This window comes from Sceloporus undulatus, chromosome 5, assembly GCF_019175285.1.
Source record: "Sceloporus undulatus isolate JIND9_A2432 ecotype Alabama chromosome 5, SceUnd_v1.1, whole genome shotgun sequence".
Taxonomy (NCBI): Eukaryota; Metazoa; Chordata; class Lepidosauria; order Squamata; family Phrynosomatidae; genus Sceloporus; species Sceloporus undulatus.
In genome coordinates, this window is record NC_056526.1 from 6,476,665 (window position 1) to 6,494,337 (window position 17,673).

The 17,673-nt window shown below is 43.5% G+C and overlaps 1 protein-coding gene across 2 annotated transcripts in view; it reads left to right on the forward strand.

Annotated features, from left to right (window-relative positions):
- The window catches only part of PLXNA4 (plexin A4), a 611,693-nt gene that overhangs the window by 348,164 nt on the left and 245,856 nt on the right, over nt 1-17,673 (forward strand). For both annotated transcript variants that reach the window (XM_042470005.1, XM_042470006.1), the window contains exon 4: nt 624-755. In XM_042470005.1, coding sequence (XP_042325939.1) covers nt 624-755 — 132 coding nt within the window. The remainder of the gene's footprint in view (nt 1-623; nt 756-17,673) is intronic.

The window sequence follows — 17,673 nt, forward strand, 5'->3', positions numbered from 1 at the left end:
CCAAGGCTCAATACAGACTGGGTCAAAGTGCCGGCCTGGGGCCGATTTTAGGGCTCAGGAAAGCAGAATGTCTGCACGCTCCCGAACCCTACTGTGCTGTCCAGGTGCCATCTTGGCTTGACCCTGTCCACACGGGGGCCGCCATGATGATGTACCATGGGCATCATAATTGCTCATGAGGGTGGCATTGGTGCCCCATGTGTGACCTAAAATGAACTCTCCAGGAGCAGGTTCTTCTTAGGCCTCACGGAGGCCACAGCGTTTGTCTGCTGCAGCCTCCATTTGGGGCAGAAAGAGGCAGCGTCTCACTGCCCCTTTATGCCCATCTGTATCCCCCCCCCTAGTCTACAAAAGCTTGTGCTACAATGTCTTTTGCACTGTTACTCTCAAAGGTGCTACAAAATCCTTTCATGTAGATATATAGATTTTCAGTTCAATTTTATACATGTATAACAATTGATAATATCATATACGTAGGTAATGAAAAAATTGTTAACAGATATTTATATGTGCAATCTGTTTCTGTGTAATTATCTGTCTGTCTGTTTAACTACTGCAGAGAAAATAATATATCTGAGAGTAACCCAGCTCTTTGTATAATTGCTTCTGTTTTGGTTTTACAGATCCGTGTAGATGGTCCAGTCAAAGGTGCGCTTGAATACGAAATTGTACAAGTGGTGGATACTGGTCCAATACTGCGGGACATGGCCTTTTCAGTGGATCACAAGTATCTGTACATGATGTCTGAGAAACAGGTGAGCTGCCTGGCCTCTGCTGGAACCTTTTCATTGAAGGGTGGATGGTGTCCATTTTATTTTCCATCTAAAATAAGGAGGCTTTAAGTCTGGCAGAGACTGAGCATGTTGACAGCACAGTTGTGTTGGTTCAGCAAAGTCTTGATTGTGCTTTGAAGTGCAATGTTGGCTTTATTGATTTGTACATGATGTTGAAGAGGTTATAAGGTGCTTCTAGATAGAAGCAATTTGGGTGTCATCAATGTTGGTTGAGAACACGTCACCTGCAAGCTACAATGGAAATATTTCCACCCCGGATAATTGACTGAGCAGAATAGTGAATTGGCCAGGTCCATCCAGGTGACTCATTGCAATGATATAATCTTCTACTGGTTCATTTTAGCTTTTTGAACAGTTGACAGGCTCATTTGAAGAACTCAAATAGCCGAAGCATATTGGAAGAGAGGGGATGTTTGGGAAAGGAGTAATAGGAGGGAGAAAGTGCTCCATGTCTTGCATGACAGGATCAAAATGTCTCTTCCTAGCTAGATATGACATGAGGAGACATGGAATTTGGGGACTTTTAGTTTCTCTATTGAGGATTATGAGTCTTGTGGTTGCCCTACCAAAGGCTTGTTATTTTTAACATTACAAAGAAGGTCTTATCTCAGTGCATGCCACTCTAGTACATTGCAAGAATCAGCCTGAATCCGAATGGTAATGCCCAACCAGAGCAATCTTATTGAAATGATGGTTAACAGTTGTGTATTCCATGACTGTGGGTCAACAAATTTGTTCTGTGTTTCAGTCCAAATTGTTTTAAAAAGAACTCAAAAAAGCCAGCCATCTGAGGTACTCAACGTATTTTGGGAACCAGGCCTCAGTTTAGACTAATTCCAGGAGTGGATTTACTACCCCACTGATACGGAAATTGCCAGCTTGTTCCCCATTAAGGCTGGAGACTAATTTCCTATACAGTCGCCCCTCCAAGTCCACGGACTTGAAATGTGCGGACTTGGAAATCTGCAAGGGGTGACAGCTATTAACCTTAATGGGGCATGTGCCCATGGCGTGCACTCCACATACATGCACCCCATTCAACCCTATGGGGTTTGAATATGCCAAGATTTCAAACTCGGGGGAGGGGGTGTCCAGAACGCATCCCCCACAAGTCCAAAGGGGTGACTGTACTTCATTCCTCACTTCTTGCCCGGTGGATGTAACAGCCTGCAGTTCTCTTCTAAGCATGGACAGAAGGAGCCTCTCAAGTTTATAATTCTTGAAGAAATATATACAGATGGGTTACAGTGCAACTAAGCTGTATACAAGCTGCCGTGGGCTTGGGAGATGATCTTCGAATCCCTGCATTTGGATCACTATAATTTCCTTTCCTTAATTCCCTTCTCCCCTGCTTCTTCCCAACATCAAATGAGATTGGAGGTTTCCGAATCAAGCAGATTGGCCATCTTCTTATCCCTGTGCGGGAGAGGTGGTTTTATCAAAAGCAATTGGGGATTCCACCCCAATCTCATTCTCAAGGCATTGAGTAGCAAATCTAGAAAATCTTCCATCTCTCCCTCCCTCCCAAACTCTGTAACAGACCCAGGAGGGGAAGGAAATCTAAGAAGCTGATGATTACATATGAATCCTGGAAGCCTGATAATCCCAGACTCAGTTAAACAGCTGTCTCCTCTAATTCCAATGCCAGCCAGACTCCCTTTTCTTGAAGACCTCCCATTTTCCAGGTCACTTCCAAACACCGGTTTATTAACCGATTCCCCACTCCCATTTCCAGGTTTGCTATTACCCCTATCCAATTCTGGGCAGCAAGCAATACACCAACAATCAACGAAGAAAGTGCAAATCTAATCTACACACCTCCTGGGGGTGGGAAAGAGGGGGAGCTTGTCTTTTCCCATCTCAGGCTCTGCATGGCTTTAGGAGAACTCGGGTGCGTGCTGAAAATGCATTTCTTTCCCTCCAAGCTGGTGCTCGAGGGAAATGAAATGGAGCAAAGGGAACGTAATTACATACTGTAAAGACAAGCTTCTCCCTGAATTTTATAAATGCAAGTGGAAGTCTAGAAGGACAAGGGCAGGGAGGGGGAGGAAAGTAGACAGACTTTTGCACCAGCATGGAGGATCAAACTGTACACTAAGCAGGCACCCAAGAATACCAGGAAGCTATAAGCTTTCAATGGTGGTAAAAAAGAGGGTTTTCAAAGGTGTTGTGTGGGTAGCAACCCTGGGCATTTCACTCCTGCACCATGGTGGCATACTCTACAAACTGTTATCACTCTTGATAGTTCTATGAAATTCTGACACTTTCATTGTAGGAGGTAATCATTTTTCATACACTTGTGTATCAGATTAGGAAGGTAAGCAAAGAGTATTGTCTAGCTCCTTCCTTCCTTCTCCCTGCTTTCTTTCTTTACTATACATTGACATTCTGTTAGTGATATACCAAGTAGAAATTACCTTGTTAAAATTATACCCGTGTATGTCTTTTTTGGTCTTTAAGGTTGGCACGCTCTTCTTCCTTCATGGAGTGACTGAAACCCCCTGACAGCCCACCTTCCACCCATGGCCACCCCTTTCCACGGAAATGTAGTGGCTGATAAAAAGTGGATGATTTCTTGGAAATTTTCCAGAAGTCTTGGAAGATGGCCCTATTGTTGTGTGTCTGGTTATAGTCATGTAGCCACATGCTTCAGTTACCCATTGCTCTCCACCAGCTAGTACATGGCTGTAATAGGGACACAGGAGGAAAGGTGGGTCCTGCAGAAGGTGAAAGGGGGGGAGAGTAGTTTCATAGTTTGGCCATGAGGAAACTGCAATACACTGTTCCAGACTCCCCCCCCCCCCCCCCCCCCGCATAAGGGGAAAATTGTGTATGTTCGCACCCCATTGAAAATAATGGGGCACGTGCATGTGGCATGGTGTGATATGTGTGCTGAGGGCATGGGCGCCATTCACAACATTGTACCGCGGCTTCAAAGTATGCTGAAAGCCATGGAAGAGAAGCCTGTGTATGGCGCTGGCTCACTGTATTCTGTACAGAATGGTTGTGAAAGCAGAGTTGTGCATGCAGTACCATTGTGCACATAGTGCCATTGTGCACAGATGCACATTATGTGGATTCCCACAGTAATCTGCATGGTGCATTGTGCATAGATGGAAAGAATTGCCCATTGGGTTCCAAATTTGGTGCCTTGGATTAGTTGCACAATATAGCCATTCAGCATGAGACTTGGGTAGATGTAGAGGATACACTATCCAACTTGATGTAGGAACTTGGCCACATTCTCCATCCTTAGCCTCCTAGGGGGAAAAGCATGTACCTTACTTGACACTGGCACAGTACAGAACGCCAAAAAGAGGCACCCGGGAAGTGCCTCTCCTTGCTCCGCAACAGCTCCATAGCACCAAATTGCGCGGCACTACTGCACAATAAGAAAGGAATACATGGTAGCGGTTCGTTTTTTGCGGTGCACTTGTGCCATGCCAAAGTGCCAGCGATGGATGGTGCCGCGCAGTTGCAGTGTGCCCATGACATGCTAGGGTTGTGGGGCATGTACACGGCCCACCCCCGAGCAACCCTAGCACGTCATGGGCATGCCGCAACGGGCCCATCTGTACCGGGCCAGTGTCTCAATGTTCCTTTCAAGACACTCATGGATTCCTCTAAAGGAGGTGGAACAGGGGATTTCTTTGTCTTCTTCCTATGCCCCATGCTGCTGTACTCTTCTCTTTTCTCAAAAGAACATTAGCAACCCCAAGATTTCATCCACCCCCACCTTGCCGCAGGCCATTAACTTCCAGGCTGGCCATTATGGACTGCTTGGCAGTGACTGATTGCTGGGGGGCTTTGTCGCTTAGGAAAATGTGGAACTGATTGCTTGCCTGACCCCATTTGACCTCTGGAATTTGGAGTTCAACCTGGGCTTTCTGAATAATAAACTCATATAATTAGCAGAGAAAACTGCTTGTGATGGGGGAGGAGGCAAAGGTGTAATTGATTGGAAACAGGAGTCAGTCATACTTGATCTGCCTTGAGACTGGACCAAGGTTTCCAGATTGCTGGGAAAGGCTTGGTAATTTCTTTTTGCAGTGCTGTGCAAAAGCAGGGGCAATTCAATCCAGAGCAATTTGTATGTGGCCTCAATACATCTTGGACCCGATCCAGTCCACTTCAGTTTCCGAATCATGACCAGAACTCAGAAATCATAATTTTTAGCTCCCATTCATCTGCATTGAGAAACTCGAACAGTGATATTTTATAGGTTTTTTTTTTTTTTAAATTAAATAGAAGTATATGAAACTTGGAGACATACACCCCACTTCAGACCACAGAATCCCTTCTAAATTGTAGACAGGTAACTCCAGGGACTTTTATGCTAGCCATGTCGGGATTTCTCTTTTTACAAACGTATCACATAGTATATTTTTAAAGCCTTTCCAGGCAGCCCTGACAGTTCATGCTCCTTTCTGTATTCTACTGCCTGTGGAGTATGTCTGCAGTTTGTTCAGTAAGAGACAGTGTGCATGTGTGTGTGTGCCTGGCACACATATAACATGAAGAGACACAACAAAAGAAAAAGAAAAAGAAAAAGAAAAAGAAAAAGAAAAAGAAAGAAAGAAAGAAAGAAAGAAAGAAAGAAGAAAAAACTCCCTACCTAGGTGGACACAATTTTCTTGCTTTTGGAGACATCTTGCCAAGAGCATTTCTAAGGTTCAGGTTCTAAGGCTAAGAACCTGCACTCAAAAATAAAAGCATGTAGTCATGCTCAAAGAATGCTCCACTGAGAGACCACATGGTTGGCACTTGGTGAGCAGATGACAGGAAGTCAGAGATGTTCTGCTACCCATTCAGTCTAGGAAAACAATGCACATACCTTCAGGAAAGAAGTAAGGAATTTATCACACGAAGGAGGTTGGGAGTATATCCCATGAACATCCTGGAAAAATTGCGTAATTATGCGAAACAGTTTCAAATGACATCGCACAAAACCTGCCAATAAAGTGGTCACAAAGCATTAATGCACAACTTTTTACTTTTGGGATTGCAGTGACAATGCATTTCTGATATCACTTTATTTGTGCAATTGCGTGTGATAATCTTTTGCGCAATTACTCGCAGTCAGAGTCAGGCTTCAAAGTGGTTGGAAGCCACTTTATTTAGCCAGTGTGTACAACTACTTGTTTAAATAAGGAGTAAAGACACTGCTTTAACTGCCATGGCTCAATGCTATGGAATTCTGGGGTTTGCAGTTTTGTGAGATATCTAGCCTTCTCTGTCAGAGAGCTCTGGTGCCACAACAAACTGCACAGCCCAGGATTCCCTAACACTGAGCCCTGGCAGTTAAAACAGTGTCAAACTGCTTTATTTATGCAATGCAGATTGGATGTTAGATGCATACAGTCTCTTACAGAGGCAGGTGCACATTTTTGGCCAACAAAGAACACATGCATTCATTTCAGGACTGTGAAAGCAGAAGTGTTCATACAGTGTAGCATGGGTGGGTGCTCACTACATGCCAACAATGGTTTTTGCACTGGGTTTTGCAACAGCATTATTCACTAGTGCTAGCACAGGGGGACAAGGCAACAACATGGTCCTGATTTTCACGCAATCAATTGAAATTGTGAGGATCTTAGTTGCTGTAAAACCTCTTCCATCCCAGCCTCACAACATATCTGTTGACATGATTGGCTGCAGTAGACAGAGGGGATATGGCCTCAAATATATGACCATCACCTTTTTGTTCACCCTGTCGTTCGTCCAAAAGGGAGGAGAGGACTGCTGGAAAGCAGCAGCACCAGCTGCTACTTAACAGCAAAAATCTCCATTATCTTAATGTGTCCGAAAATGGGCCTGGAAACCGATGAGGTGCTATTTGGATAATGGAGTTATTGAGATAATAGAATTAGAATTGTATTTGGAGGGCAGTGGGTAGGGAGAGAGATGTCATGTTCTGTCATTCTAGAGCATCTCTTGATGGCTTCTTTCCCTCTCTATCCACATGGCTGATGGCAGGTCACTGAAGCAGAGTCAGATGGGAGTGTAGTGATCTCTGAGGTGTTCAGATTTCAACGTATTTCGATGGGACAAGAAAGAGAAGTATATGGCTTTAGAGCTGCTCAATGAGCAGTCAGTTCTGCTTCTGTTCACAAGCAGGCAAGAGGGCTAAAGATGCCACTAAGACTGAGAGCTTTGCAAAGTTCCTTTTTTTGGTGGCAACTCCCAGTGCCTTCCAGCTAGAATGGCCAGCAGCCAAGCTTGCTAGAGGAATCTGTGAGTTTCAGGGGGGAAACTCCCCCCCCCCAAAAAAAACTTACATAGGATGAAACATGTTTCAAAATAAAAAAAGAAAGACACCCTACAGACCACTTGAAGATGTATCTCCCCCCTGAAACTCACAGATCCTCCTAGCAAGCTTGGAATGAAATTTTCAGCTCTAGAAATGTCTGTTGTTAGTTTCATACTGTATATTGTCCTTGAAGAAGTCCTTTGAAATACTTACATAGATTGAAACACCTTGGGATTTTTTCAAATAACCATCTGCACAGCACTTGGAGATGTATCTCCCATTTTTTATTGTGGATTCTGTAGCCTTCAGTATTTGTTTCTTTTGTTTTGTGTTTTCTAGACATGATGCATTTAGTTGCACAATGTTACCATTCAACACAAGAGTTGCATAGTACAGTTCACCAAGAACTCCAATGTGGTGTAATGGTTTGAGCATTGAACTAGGATCCTGGAGAACAGGATTTGAATCCCTGCTCAACCATGAAAACCCTGGGGCAAGTCACATTCTCTCAGCCTCAGAGGAAGGTCATGTCAACCCCCTCTAAACAAATCTTGTCCAGAAAACCCTGTGATCGGTCTGCCTTGGGGTATCCATAAGTCAAAGGCACACAGCAACAGCAACTCCGCATAGGGAAATTTACATTGCAGAGGATCTCAGCATATAAAAAAAAAAGAAAACTTTAAAGGAGTTTTCCAAAGGCAAGACTCTATCCACCAAAGACCTTCAGCACCTTAAATTTATCCTTTTAAAATTGGGACCGAAACCCATGAGTGGATGCATTGTCCCACTCACATTGGAGCCTCTCACATCCATGGTGAAGAAAGTCACCTTGGCTGAGCAAATGCTTGAAAAATTAATGCTCCCCCCAAAAATATTGACTCTTCTGGGCATCTGAGCAAGCCCTTGCTAGAACATATCAATACATACAGTTACTTACTTCTAAGCTTTCTTGCATAGCTTCTCCTTTTGCCCCCTAAAGTGGATCCCTTTTCTTCCTTTCATTTTCTCATTCCATTTTACAAATACTGGCAAAAAAGAATGAGACAAAAAACTTTCAAAAAGATAAATTTACTCTGTGGGGCTTACTGTTGATTTCTTCAATTGCCAGAGAGGTTTATGAGCCAAATCCATTTCACACTTCTTCCATGCAGAAGCAACGCATGGTCCTCTACTATTTTTGTATTGCTAAAGACCACTTTTTTCCTTATTCAAAAGCAATATAATCCACCTGAGAGGTTGAATTAAGTTTGCTAAACAATCCTTGTGTTGAATTTCAACATTGTGGAAGTAGACCAGTACACCCAAAGGGCACCTGAATGCACAACCTAATGTGGGTGCACGTCCCCTTGAATAATGCACATGCCTGGGGAGTGAGCATCTACAGCCATGTACAGTGGAATTGCATATGCAACTCTGTCTTCTGCAATCATGAAATGAATGTTGCTGTTCTGCATCAGACAGTGTCTGGCATCCTGTTAGACACATATACACATGGAAGTTTCCCTTACACATGTACCTTTGGGGGCGCTGAGGAGGTTGGTATTCTTTTCCTCTGTCTCTAGCATCAAAAGCACACACATCCAACTTACCCTACAGCCTATGAAGCCCCCATAACCACTCTATGCTTTGTGGGGAGTAGGCACAATTAAATAAGTGTCTGGCTATGCCTCCATAGCCAGATGTGAAATTACGACATCAGCACTGAGATCTGGCAGTGTCATATCCTGCTTCCAGAACATGGATATGAACTCTGAGTCAGAGACTGAAGTAGTGGACCTGCTGGGACCTGCTGCTGAGCCAGAGCAGGAGGAGATTCCAGAACCACATGTTTCAGAGATGGACCAGAGTACAGGGCCAGCTCTAGCAGAGAGTCTTGTCCATTCAGATACAGAAGACCCTTTCCCCTACCTACCTTTGCTGAGCAGAGACAACAAAGGGAGGGCTTGAGGAGATCTCAGAGGATTTATAGGAAGCAGCAATTGATTAAGCAGCAGCTGCATTGAGAGGCTGGTCTATAAATTCCCAGCCTGGCTCTCCAGGAGATGTCAGATATTATCTGACCTAACTGGCTCTACGTCATGTTCTTCATCTCTATGCTTGACTTGGACTGTGTTTGTTAACTCCGGGTGCCATATACCTGACTTGGACATTGCTGAACTCTCTTGTCAGACCTGAAGCGTGTGAATGAACTTTGTTTGGGACTTCAGGCTTTTGTTTACTAAGGCGGGATACAAACCGCTGCTCTGCGGCGGTCCCCCGCTGGTGCCATTTGCTCCGCACAGGAGCCGCAGCAGCCAAACCGCGCGACTCCTGCGTGGAGCAAAAAAGAAGCTCCATTTCGGAGCTTCTTTCTGCGGTGCCTCTATGATGTCGCGAGGCGCCGCAGGCGCATTCGCGACGTCATAGGCGCCACGACACATCTGGACGCTATGCGTCCAGTACGTAAATATGGCAGCGCCCATGTGGAAGGGGCGCCACCATCTTGTACGTACTGTATACGTACTAGGGTTAGGGGGGTGCGGAAGCACCACCCCTTCCTAACCCTAGTACGTATACAATACGTACTATATGGCAGTGTGTATCCCGCCTACGTAAAATGAGTGCTGAACTATAAGCTACTCTATTACTTTACTTGCTCATTAGTCTCTATCAGCTGTGGAGCAGTCAGCCTTTGGCTGGTTGCCTAGACTGTGTTTGGAACAGCCAGCATCCTTCAGAAGTCTCAGAACTTCTGTAATAATTTCACATCATCTGCCTATTGTCCCATGGTGCAATAAGGAATGCATAGGGGCTGTCCTCTGCAGTCTCAGTGAATTGAGTGGTAAACTGACAAATTGCTACACACAATCCAAAAAATTGTAAGTGAATGGCTCAATTCCTGTTGGTGTGTCCCAACCAGCTTAGTCGCATTCAACCAGTTACTGCATGGTGAATCAACACATAGGTAAATCCCATGGGTTTAATGGGGCTGAGACTACCAACAGGATTAAGTCCCCTGTGAAATGATTACCGTTGTGGGATTCCTCGTATGCAACCATGAATGAATATGCCCATTGCACAATGCCTCTAAAAATACAACTGTATGTATAAGGGAACTTACACTTGTGTATGTCACCAAAAGGATTCTAGCCCGGATTCTATAATCATCCAAAATATAACTCAACTAAGTTGTGGTCTTTGCATGGTATAATAACTTAAGTACTCCTAGTTTTTGTTTATCTTACATCTCTCCATCTTCTATAATATGAAATCTGTGGGTGAATGTATGAAATATGCACACCCAATCAAGGCACAAACTAACAAAAGTGGCTGAGGAACTTCACTTAACTCATACAAGACATCCATTTTCTGAAATCCTTGAAGCTCAGTGTGAAAGTTCAGCATCCAAAAGCGATAGATCTTTCACAAGCTGATTAAAGAAATAAAATTGAGTTATGGTGTTATTTTCAAGGATCTATTAGTTATTAAGGGAAGTAGTGTATAAATATACCTCACGTGAGCTCAGCTTTCGTCAGTTGCTGCTTCAAGCAAGACCTACTGCATTCAAGGGGGCTTACTCCCAATTTAAGAATGCTGAAAGCTGGAATCCTGACTGGGATCCATTTGGTTAGTCCCAAGGGGGCAGATTCATTGAATAAATTGTTGAGCAGTGAGCAACCATGGTGTAGCTGTTTCAGCACTGGACTAAAACTGCGGAGACCAAAGTTCAGGTCCCCGCTCAGCTATGGAAACCCACTGGGTGACCTACACACTCTCCCCCCCCCAGCCCCTAATATGGCTTATGGTTGCCATAACTATGAATCAACACATAGGGATGTATAATTGATGCAATAGCTCTACTTTAGTTGGGCCTAACTTGACCCAGCTAGATCTGATTCTACTCTAGTTGGGTCTAGTTGAGTTTAGGTCCCTAGTATTAGGGACTAGTCCCATTAAACACAATGGAACTCATATCTAAATATACATGTTTGTAGTATAAGTCTTAAATCCAATTATTGCTGTGTGTTGTTTTGCCTTTAAGTTGTTTCTGACTTATGGCAACCCAAAGGCAAACCACTGATAGGGTTTCCTTGGCAAGTTTCTTCGGGGGGGGGGGGGGGGGGGGTTGGCATTGCCATCCTCTGAGGCTGAGAGCATGCAATTTATTGAAGGTCATCCAGAGCATGTGACTTGCCCAAGACCAAACCCATTAGCCCCTCCTAGAGTAAATTATTGAGTCCATGGAGCTTACTGAAGTGCTGACTAACCAAATTCCCTTGTTAATTTCCTCTGCTCTAGGTGGAACCAGCAATAGGATTTAGGCCCCAAACTGGGACCTTACTAGGTATGTGGTCTGTCTAGATATATCCCTGCTTCCTAATCACATTATACAAGTACTTTCGGAGTTTTACTTCCTAGCCTATATGGACTTCCTCCTCTGGTGCATAATAAAACTGAAATTTATATGACTAATATGATTTAAACCTCCTTAATTTTCTTTAATGTTGATCATTCCAATATTCCATTTTCATTTCATTTTAAATTTTATTTTAATTTGCCCTTTATTTTCTCATCTGAAACCAGCAAGACATATTTAGGGGCATATTTTACTGACGGAGAAGTGTCCTTTGTCTGTGTATGTGCAACCATCTCCTTCAGCCACACTCCCATCATCGCCTTCTGTAGACACAAAGGATGATGCTGATGCCTTGGGATGATCTCATTGTGGTGGGTGCATTGCTTACTCCCTTGCTGGAGCGCACCAGATTTATGGCCATGTTTCCACCTTAAGGTTGTCTTTACAGGCCACCCACTGATCACTCTCCTCAGTATCTCTTGTAATATTAGATTGATATCAAATATGAGAAGGCCTAGTCCCAGGGTAACATGAGTTGTTTACTGGACAGGGTGCTATCCCACTGAAGTTGTACAACCAGGATCTGATGGGAACTACAATGGTCCCTCCACATTTGCTGGGATTAGGAGTGGAGGACTCCTGTGAATGTGGAAAAACCACTAATTAAAAAAACACAATTCTTTTTAACTGAGAGAACACCTCTCTAAGAATCTCCACAGCCTCCAGTGCAACTTTATGGTCAACATCTGCCAGAGGTTGACCCACAGAATCATGCTGGATCACCTAGAGAAGTGTTTTCCTTAGGAACTTCTAGGTTCTCCAGCACAACTCTATGGTCAACTTCTGACAGACTTGCACCAGAGGACCTAGAGATTTCTAGAGATAACATATTATTCAAAAGCACAAGTAAGCAAAGCTGCAAAAGTCAAAGCTGCAAATGCGGAGGACCAACTGTATATTCCCATGCATTTGAAAGATAGCAGGTTCAGGACAGCTGTTGTAAGGCAATCTCTTTTTAGTTCTCAAACATCTCAGCACAAATCCTTTGAAAGAGAAGGCTATTTCAGCTTACTCCCCAGCTGATACATATGTATCAAATAATTCTTTCCAAGCTCCAGCATCAGGTTCATCGCTAAGAGTTAGAATGCTATTAGCTCATGCTTGAATGCAGAAGAAAACCCATCTGCCTTAGCTAAACTCCCCTGGCGCAAGCCGGAGCTGAGTTCCTTCTTGAGCTGAAAATCGGAGCACGGTTCCATGCAGCAGCTTCTGCAGCTGAAAACCAGGGCTGAGATCCTTGCAGCAGTATCTTGAGCTGCAGTCCAGATTACAGTTCCATGCAGCAGCTTCTGGAGTGGCAAAGCTAAGTTGAGATCCATACAGCAATTTGTTGAACTAAAAACCTGAGGGGAGTTCCTTGCAACAGCTTACTGAGCTACAAACCTGAACGTAGTTCCATGCAGCAGTTTTTCAAGCTGCAAATTAGGACTGCAGTCCTTGTGGCAGCTTGTTGAGCTGCAAACCTGATCTGAGTTCCCTGCAGCAGCTCATGGTCTTTGGCCAGTCTGCTGTCACTATTGAGCAGAAGGTTTGTAAACACACCCACCATGCACAAGAGTGTTGGTTTACACTACATAAATGCAATGCAGAATCTCAGCCATTGGGTTGGACATCCCATAAGCAAAGATTAAAAGGCAACAAAGTGTCGTTCAATGGGACTCTGGGACCTATGCTGTTTCCTGGCTGTGCTCTAATGGAAATGCTGGCACAGCTATAACATGATAATCAGGAGTCCCGGAATAGTTTTTAATTCATCTGTGAAGGGGGAGTGGATAATGGTCTACAAACATGCTCTGCTAAAAGGTGTCCCCACCCATTCATTCCCATGGAGGTCACTGAATCCCCTTGCCTATAATTTTAAAAATCTCCCCTATTAATTCTTGTCCTTTATCCTTACCTCAAATCCAGCCTTCCTTGCTTGATGGAGTCCCATTTTCCAATCAATATGCATTACCATATTCCCTTGGACAAAGTATCCCTCTTCATCTAATTGGCAGAGAAAACTAATTGCATGCATCTGAGAGGACTTGGGTGCCTCTAAATATATGTTGAATGAGATCAAGCCTGTCATCATCTTGTCCTTACGGTCAACGCCCATGGCCAAAGCAGAGAGTGTTTCTATCCTTGTTTTGTGTGGATTTCATTAAATGTAAGCAATAATAATAATAATAATAATAATAATAATAATAATAATAATAATGATGATGTGGATCATTGACATTCTTATTTAATGTATAATATAAGAAATAAGCACTTAGGCTAGAATCCTGTTGGTGACTTACACTGTTGTAAATGCCATGTTATAAGTGGCATCACTTTCTAGGTCACTGGTGCAAGGTAATGCAAATAGTAAAACCAAAGCACAACAGTTGAACAAGAGGAATTGCTGCCTGTTGCACTCCAGGTCATGCAGTTGTGAGATGCAGTACAACTCCAGTATTCAGCAGTTTTATAAATGACTTGGAGGATGGAACAGAGGACATGATTATCAAATGAGGTTGTTAAGGGTCTATGTTGGACAGGATCAGAATATTAAATGACCTTAATAGATTAGACACTTCAACCAAAACTAACAAAATGAATTTCAACAAGGAGAAATGTAAGGTACTACACTTGGTCAGAAACAAATGAAATGCACATATACGGGAAGGGTGACAACTGGCTTGTTAAGAATACATGTGAAAGGGGTTTAGGACTCTTAGTAGACCATGAGCTGAACATGAGCCAACAGTATGATGAAACTGCTAAAAAAACCAATACAGTATGATCCTAGTCTGTATCAACAGAAGTGTAATGTGTAGATCAAGGGAAGTATAGTACCACTCTATTCTGTTTGGGTGAGACAGCTTTTTCCTATCTCTATGCCATATTTTCCCTATTTGCCTTATGTCAGACATAAACCTCATTTTTGCATCTTCTCCCCCTGGTAGACCCCCATTCATAGCTGTGATTAGCTGGCACCAACCAGGCTTGCCCAGCTCATCCTTTCATAGCATATATATGGCATATATACAGCACAAACTAACAGATCAGTTGCCAAAACCCCTGAACTGCAAATGATTCAAAATTCTTAGAAAGAGTAAACCCATGGAACTTTATCTACAGTTTCTGTTTCATGCTTTTGGCTATCCAAATTTCAAATAATTGATGAGTAGCAAATTAAATAGAAATGAAAAGCAGGAAAATTTGAGATATTCGTGCACACCAGAAGAATGGCCACATCTTTCTTTACGAGATGGTCATCAAGTTGGATGACTTGGAAAGGAAGTGGAGGAAGCTGGGACATGTCCAGAGAAGGGTGACCAAGATGGTCAAAGGTGTGGAAACCAGGACTTATGAGGAACAATTTAGAGATCTGGATATGTTTAGCTTGGAGGACAGAAGACAGAGAGGTGACATGATAGTCGTCTTTATCCGAAGGATTGCCATGTGAAACATGGGGAGAGATGTTTTGCTTCTGCTATTGTGGAGACTACAACACAAATCATTAGATGTAAAAAAAATGAGAAAAGAGATCCCACCAAAACTTTTAAGAAGAACTTCCTGGCAGTCAGAGCTGCTCAGCAATGGTATGGACAGCCTTGAAGGAAAGTGGACTCTCCTTCTATGAAGGCCTTTAAGCACAAGTTGAGCAGCTGTTTCTCAGGAGCTCTTTAGCTGTCTATTCATGTGATGCAAAAGGTTGAACTAGATGGCCTTTGAGGTCCCTTCCAGCTCTATATTTGTATGATTCACAGAGGCTAATGCTAGCAAAGGCTGCTAGTGATGACACACACACACTTCTCCCTCCATATTCGCTAGGGTGAGGGGCACAAGACCTCTGTGAATATGGAAAAACCACAAATAACAAAAACACCATGTTTTTACCTGAGAGGACACCTCTCTAGGAATCTCTAGGTCCTCCAGTGGAACTCTGTGGTCAATGTCCGACAGACACTGACCATAGAACTGCACTGGAGGAGCTACAAAGGCCTAATGGAGTGTTCTCTCTAGGAATCTCTAGGTCTTACAGTGTAACTTTTAGTTAAAGTTGCACTGGGGGACCTAGAGATTCCTAGAGAGAACATATTAATCAAATCTGTGAATAATCAAATCCACAAATATCAAAGCAGGGGCAGCCCTGGTTAGTCATCAGATGGGAGACCACCAACAAATACCAGGTTCTGTAGGCTATATTTCAGAGGAAGGAACTGGCAAAGAATATTCCTCGCCTAAGAAACCTTGATGAAATTATTGGGGTTACCAAATATGGAGGGATGAGTGTGTATGTGTGTGTATAATCAGTGGTGAGTAATGGCTCCCATGTCAATAGCTTGGTGAATCTACTCAGGGTTGCGATCCAGATATCAAAGGAACTATCAAGGTGGTTGCTCTTATTCCACAAACAGGTTCAGCATCTTGAACAGCTTTGATGGCACCTTTAATATTCAGTCTAAAACCTGGCACAGATTTGGCCCACCATGAATGTGAGAGCCATCAGCGGCCCCTGATTTCATATGTAAAACACCACTGTACATGTCAAGACCAAAAGGTGAGTTTTATTCCTCCTCCTCCATTTTATTCCTCCTCCCCTGCCATCCCCCCTGAACATGCTTCTAAGCAAGTGCATTTCACAAGGAGGTCTGTTGCTGAAAGACCAATTTTGCTGCCAGGAGGTGATGGAACGAAGGCACTCAAGGAATATAGAAAGCTATTTTAATGTTGGATTTCATTGAGGAAGCTGGGACAATAGCCAATAACTATAAAACTACTGAGGCAGAGCCGGACTTGTTCTGAGGGCATTGCTCAAATACTTTACTGCAGGGGAGAGAAGTGTTTTCATCAACAACACAGGAACACCACAGTGTGCCATGGCCTTGCAGTCACAGGCCATCAGTGTTATGCAGAAATAGCTCCTGGCTGGTTGAAGCTCAGTTGAAGGAATGAAGGCTCCCTTATGGCTGAAACAGAGAGGTTGTGGAAATCTACCCATGTAACTTAGTTCCCAGTGCACTTTTAGCAAGAGGTAAATAAATCAGAAACCAGTGGTAGATGGTGGGTTCCCTGTCAGACAGGTGCTCAGTCAGTGCCAGGAATTTGTCTAAAGAAGTTGCCTAAGGCATTGAACATATTTGGGAGATAGGCTTCATCACCATGGACACCTCCTTTAATGCTTGGATTCATATCCCACTGACATGGAAACCACCAGAGGCTAGTGCTTACTGTGCATATGTATGTGTCTTTCAGGTCACCTGTTGACTTATGGTGACCCCAAGAATTTCATCAGGGTTTCTTAGGCAAGGAATGCTCAAAGGTAGTTTTGCCAGTTTCTTCCTCTGAACTATAGTCTACAGCACCTGGCATTTGTTGGTGGTCTCCCATCTGATGACTAACCAGGGCGGACCATGGTTAGCTTCCAAGGTCAGATGGGAGGTGGTGCCCCAGGGTACCTATTTGGGGGAAGAAAAGTAGGATATACATCAAATAAATAAACAGTTGTAGTGCTTACTAGGGCTGCATCTACACCATAGAATTAAGGCAGTTTGGCATTGCTTTAACTGTCATGGCTCAATGCTAGGGAATTCTGGGATTTGCATTTTTGTGAGGTATCTAGCCTTCTCTATCAGTGCTCTGGTGCCACAACAAACTATAAATCCCAGTATTCCATAGCACTGCCCCAAGGCAGTTAAAGCAGTATCAGACTGCATTATTTCTGCAAAGCAGATGCAGCCATTGAATGCTATATCTCCCAGAGTCCCTCAGCCAATATGGACAGTGGGCAGTGGTGGATGGTGGCTTTCATGACAGTGAGTTGATCCACTCCGAGTTGTAGCTTGAACTAAAAGGAGCTGTCCAAGGTGGAGAATCTTATCCTGAAAAATAACATCAGCATCTTGTATTGCTCCTTTAAAGCTCAGTCAACTCCAGGGTTTGTTCACCAGCCCTTTGTCATGAGAACCACCAGCAGCCATCAAAGAAACTGGACTATATAAATATTTAAGTGTAGCCTGTGGTCCGTGGAAGCCCATTTTATGGCCTGCAAAGCCTCCCTGGAACCCTGAAAAGTCCAGTAGCCCCCATTTAAAAAAGAAAGTTGTGTTTTAGGGGATCCAAAAACAGCTCAAAATGTACTTAGATTATGGCAGTTACCCCTATATTTGTTTTGCCAAACAAATTTGGCAAAAACAAACTGATTAAATATCTGCGTGTGTGTGTGTGTGAGTGAGTGAACTCATTACACTTCTGTCTATGTC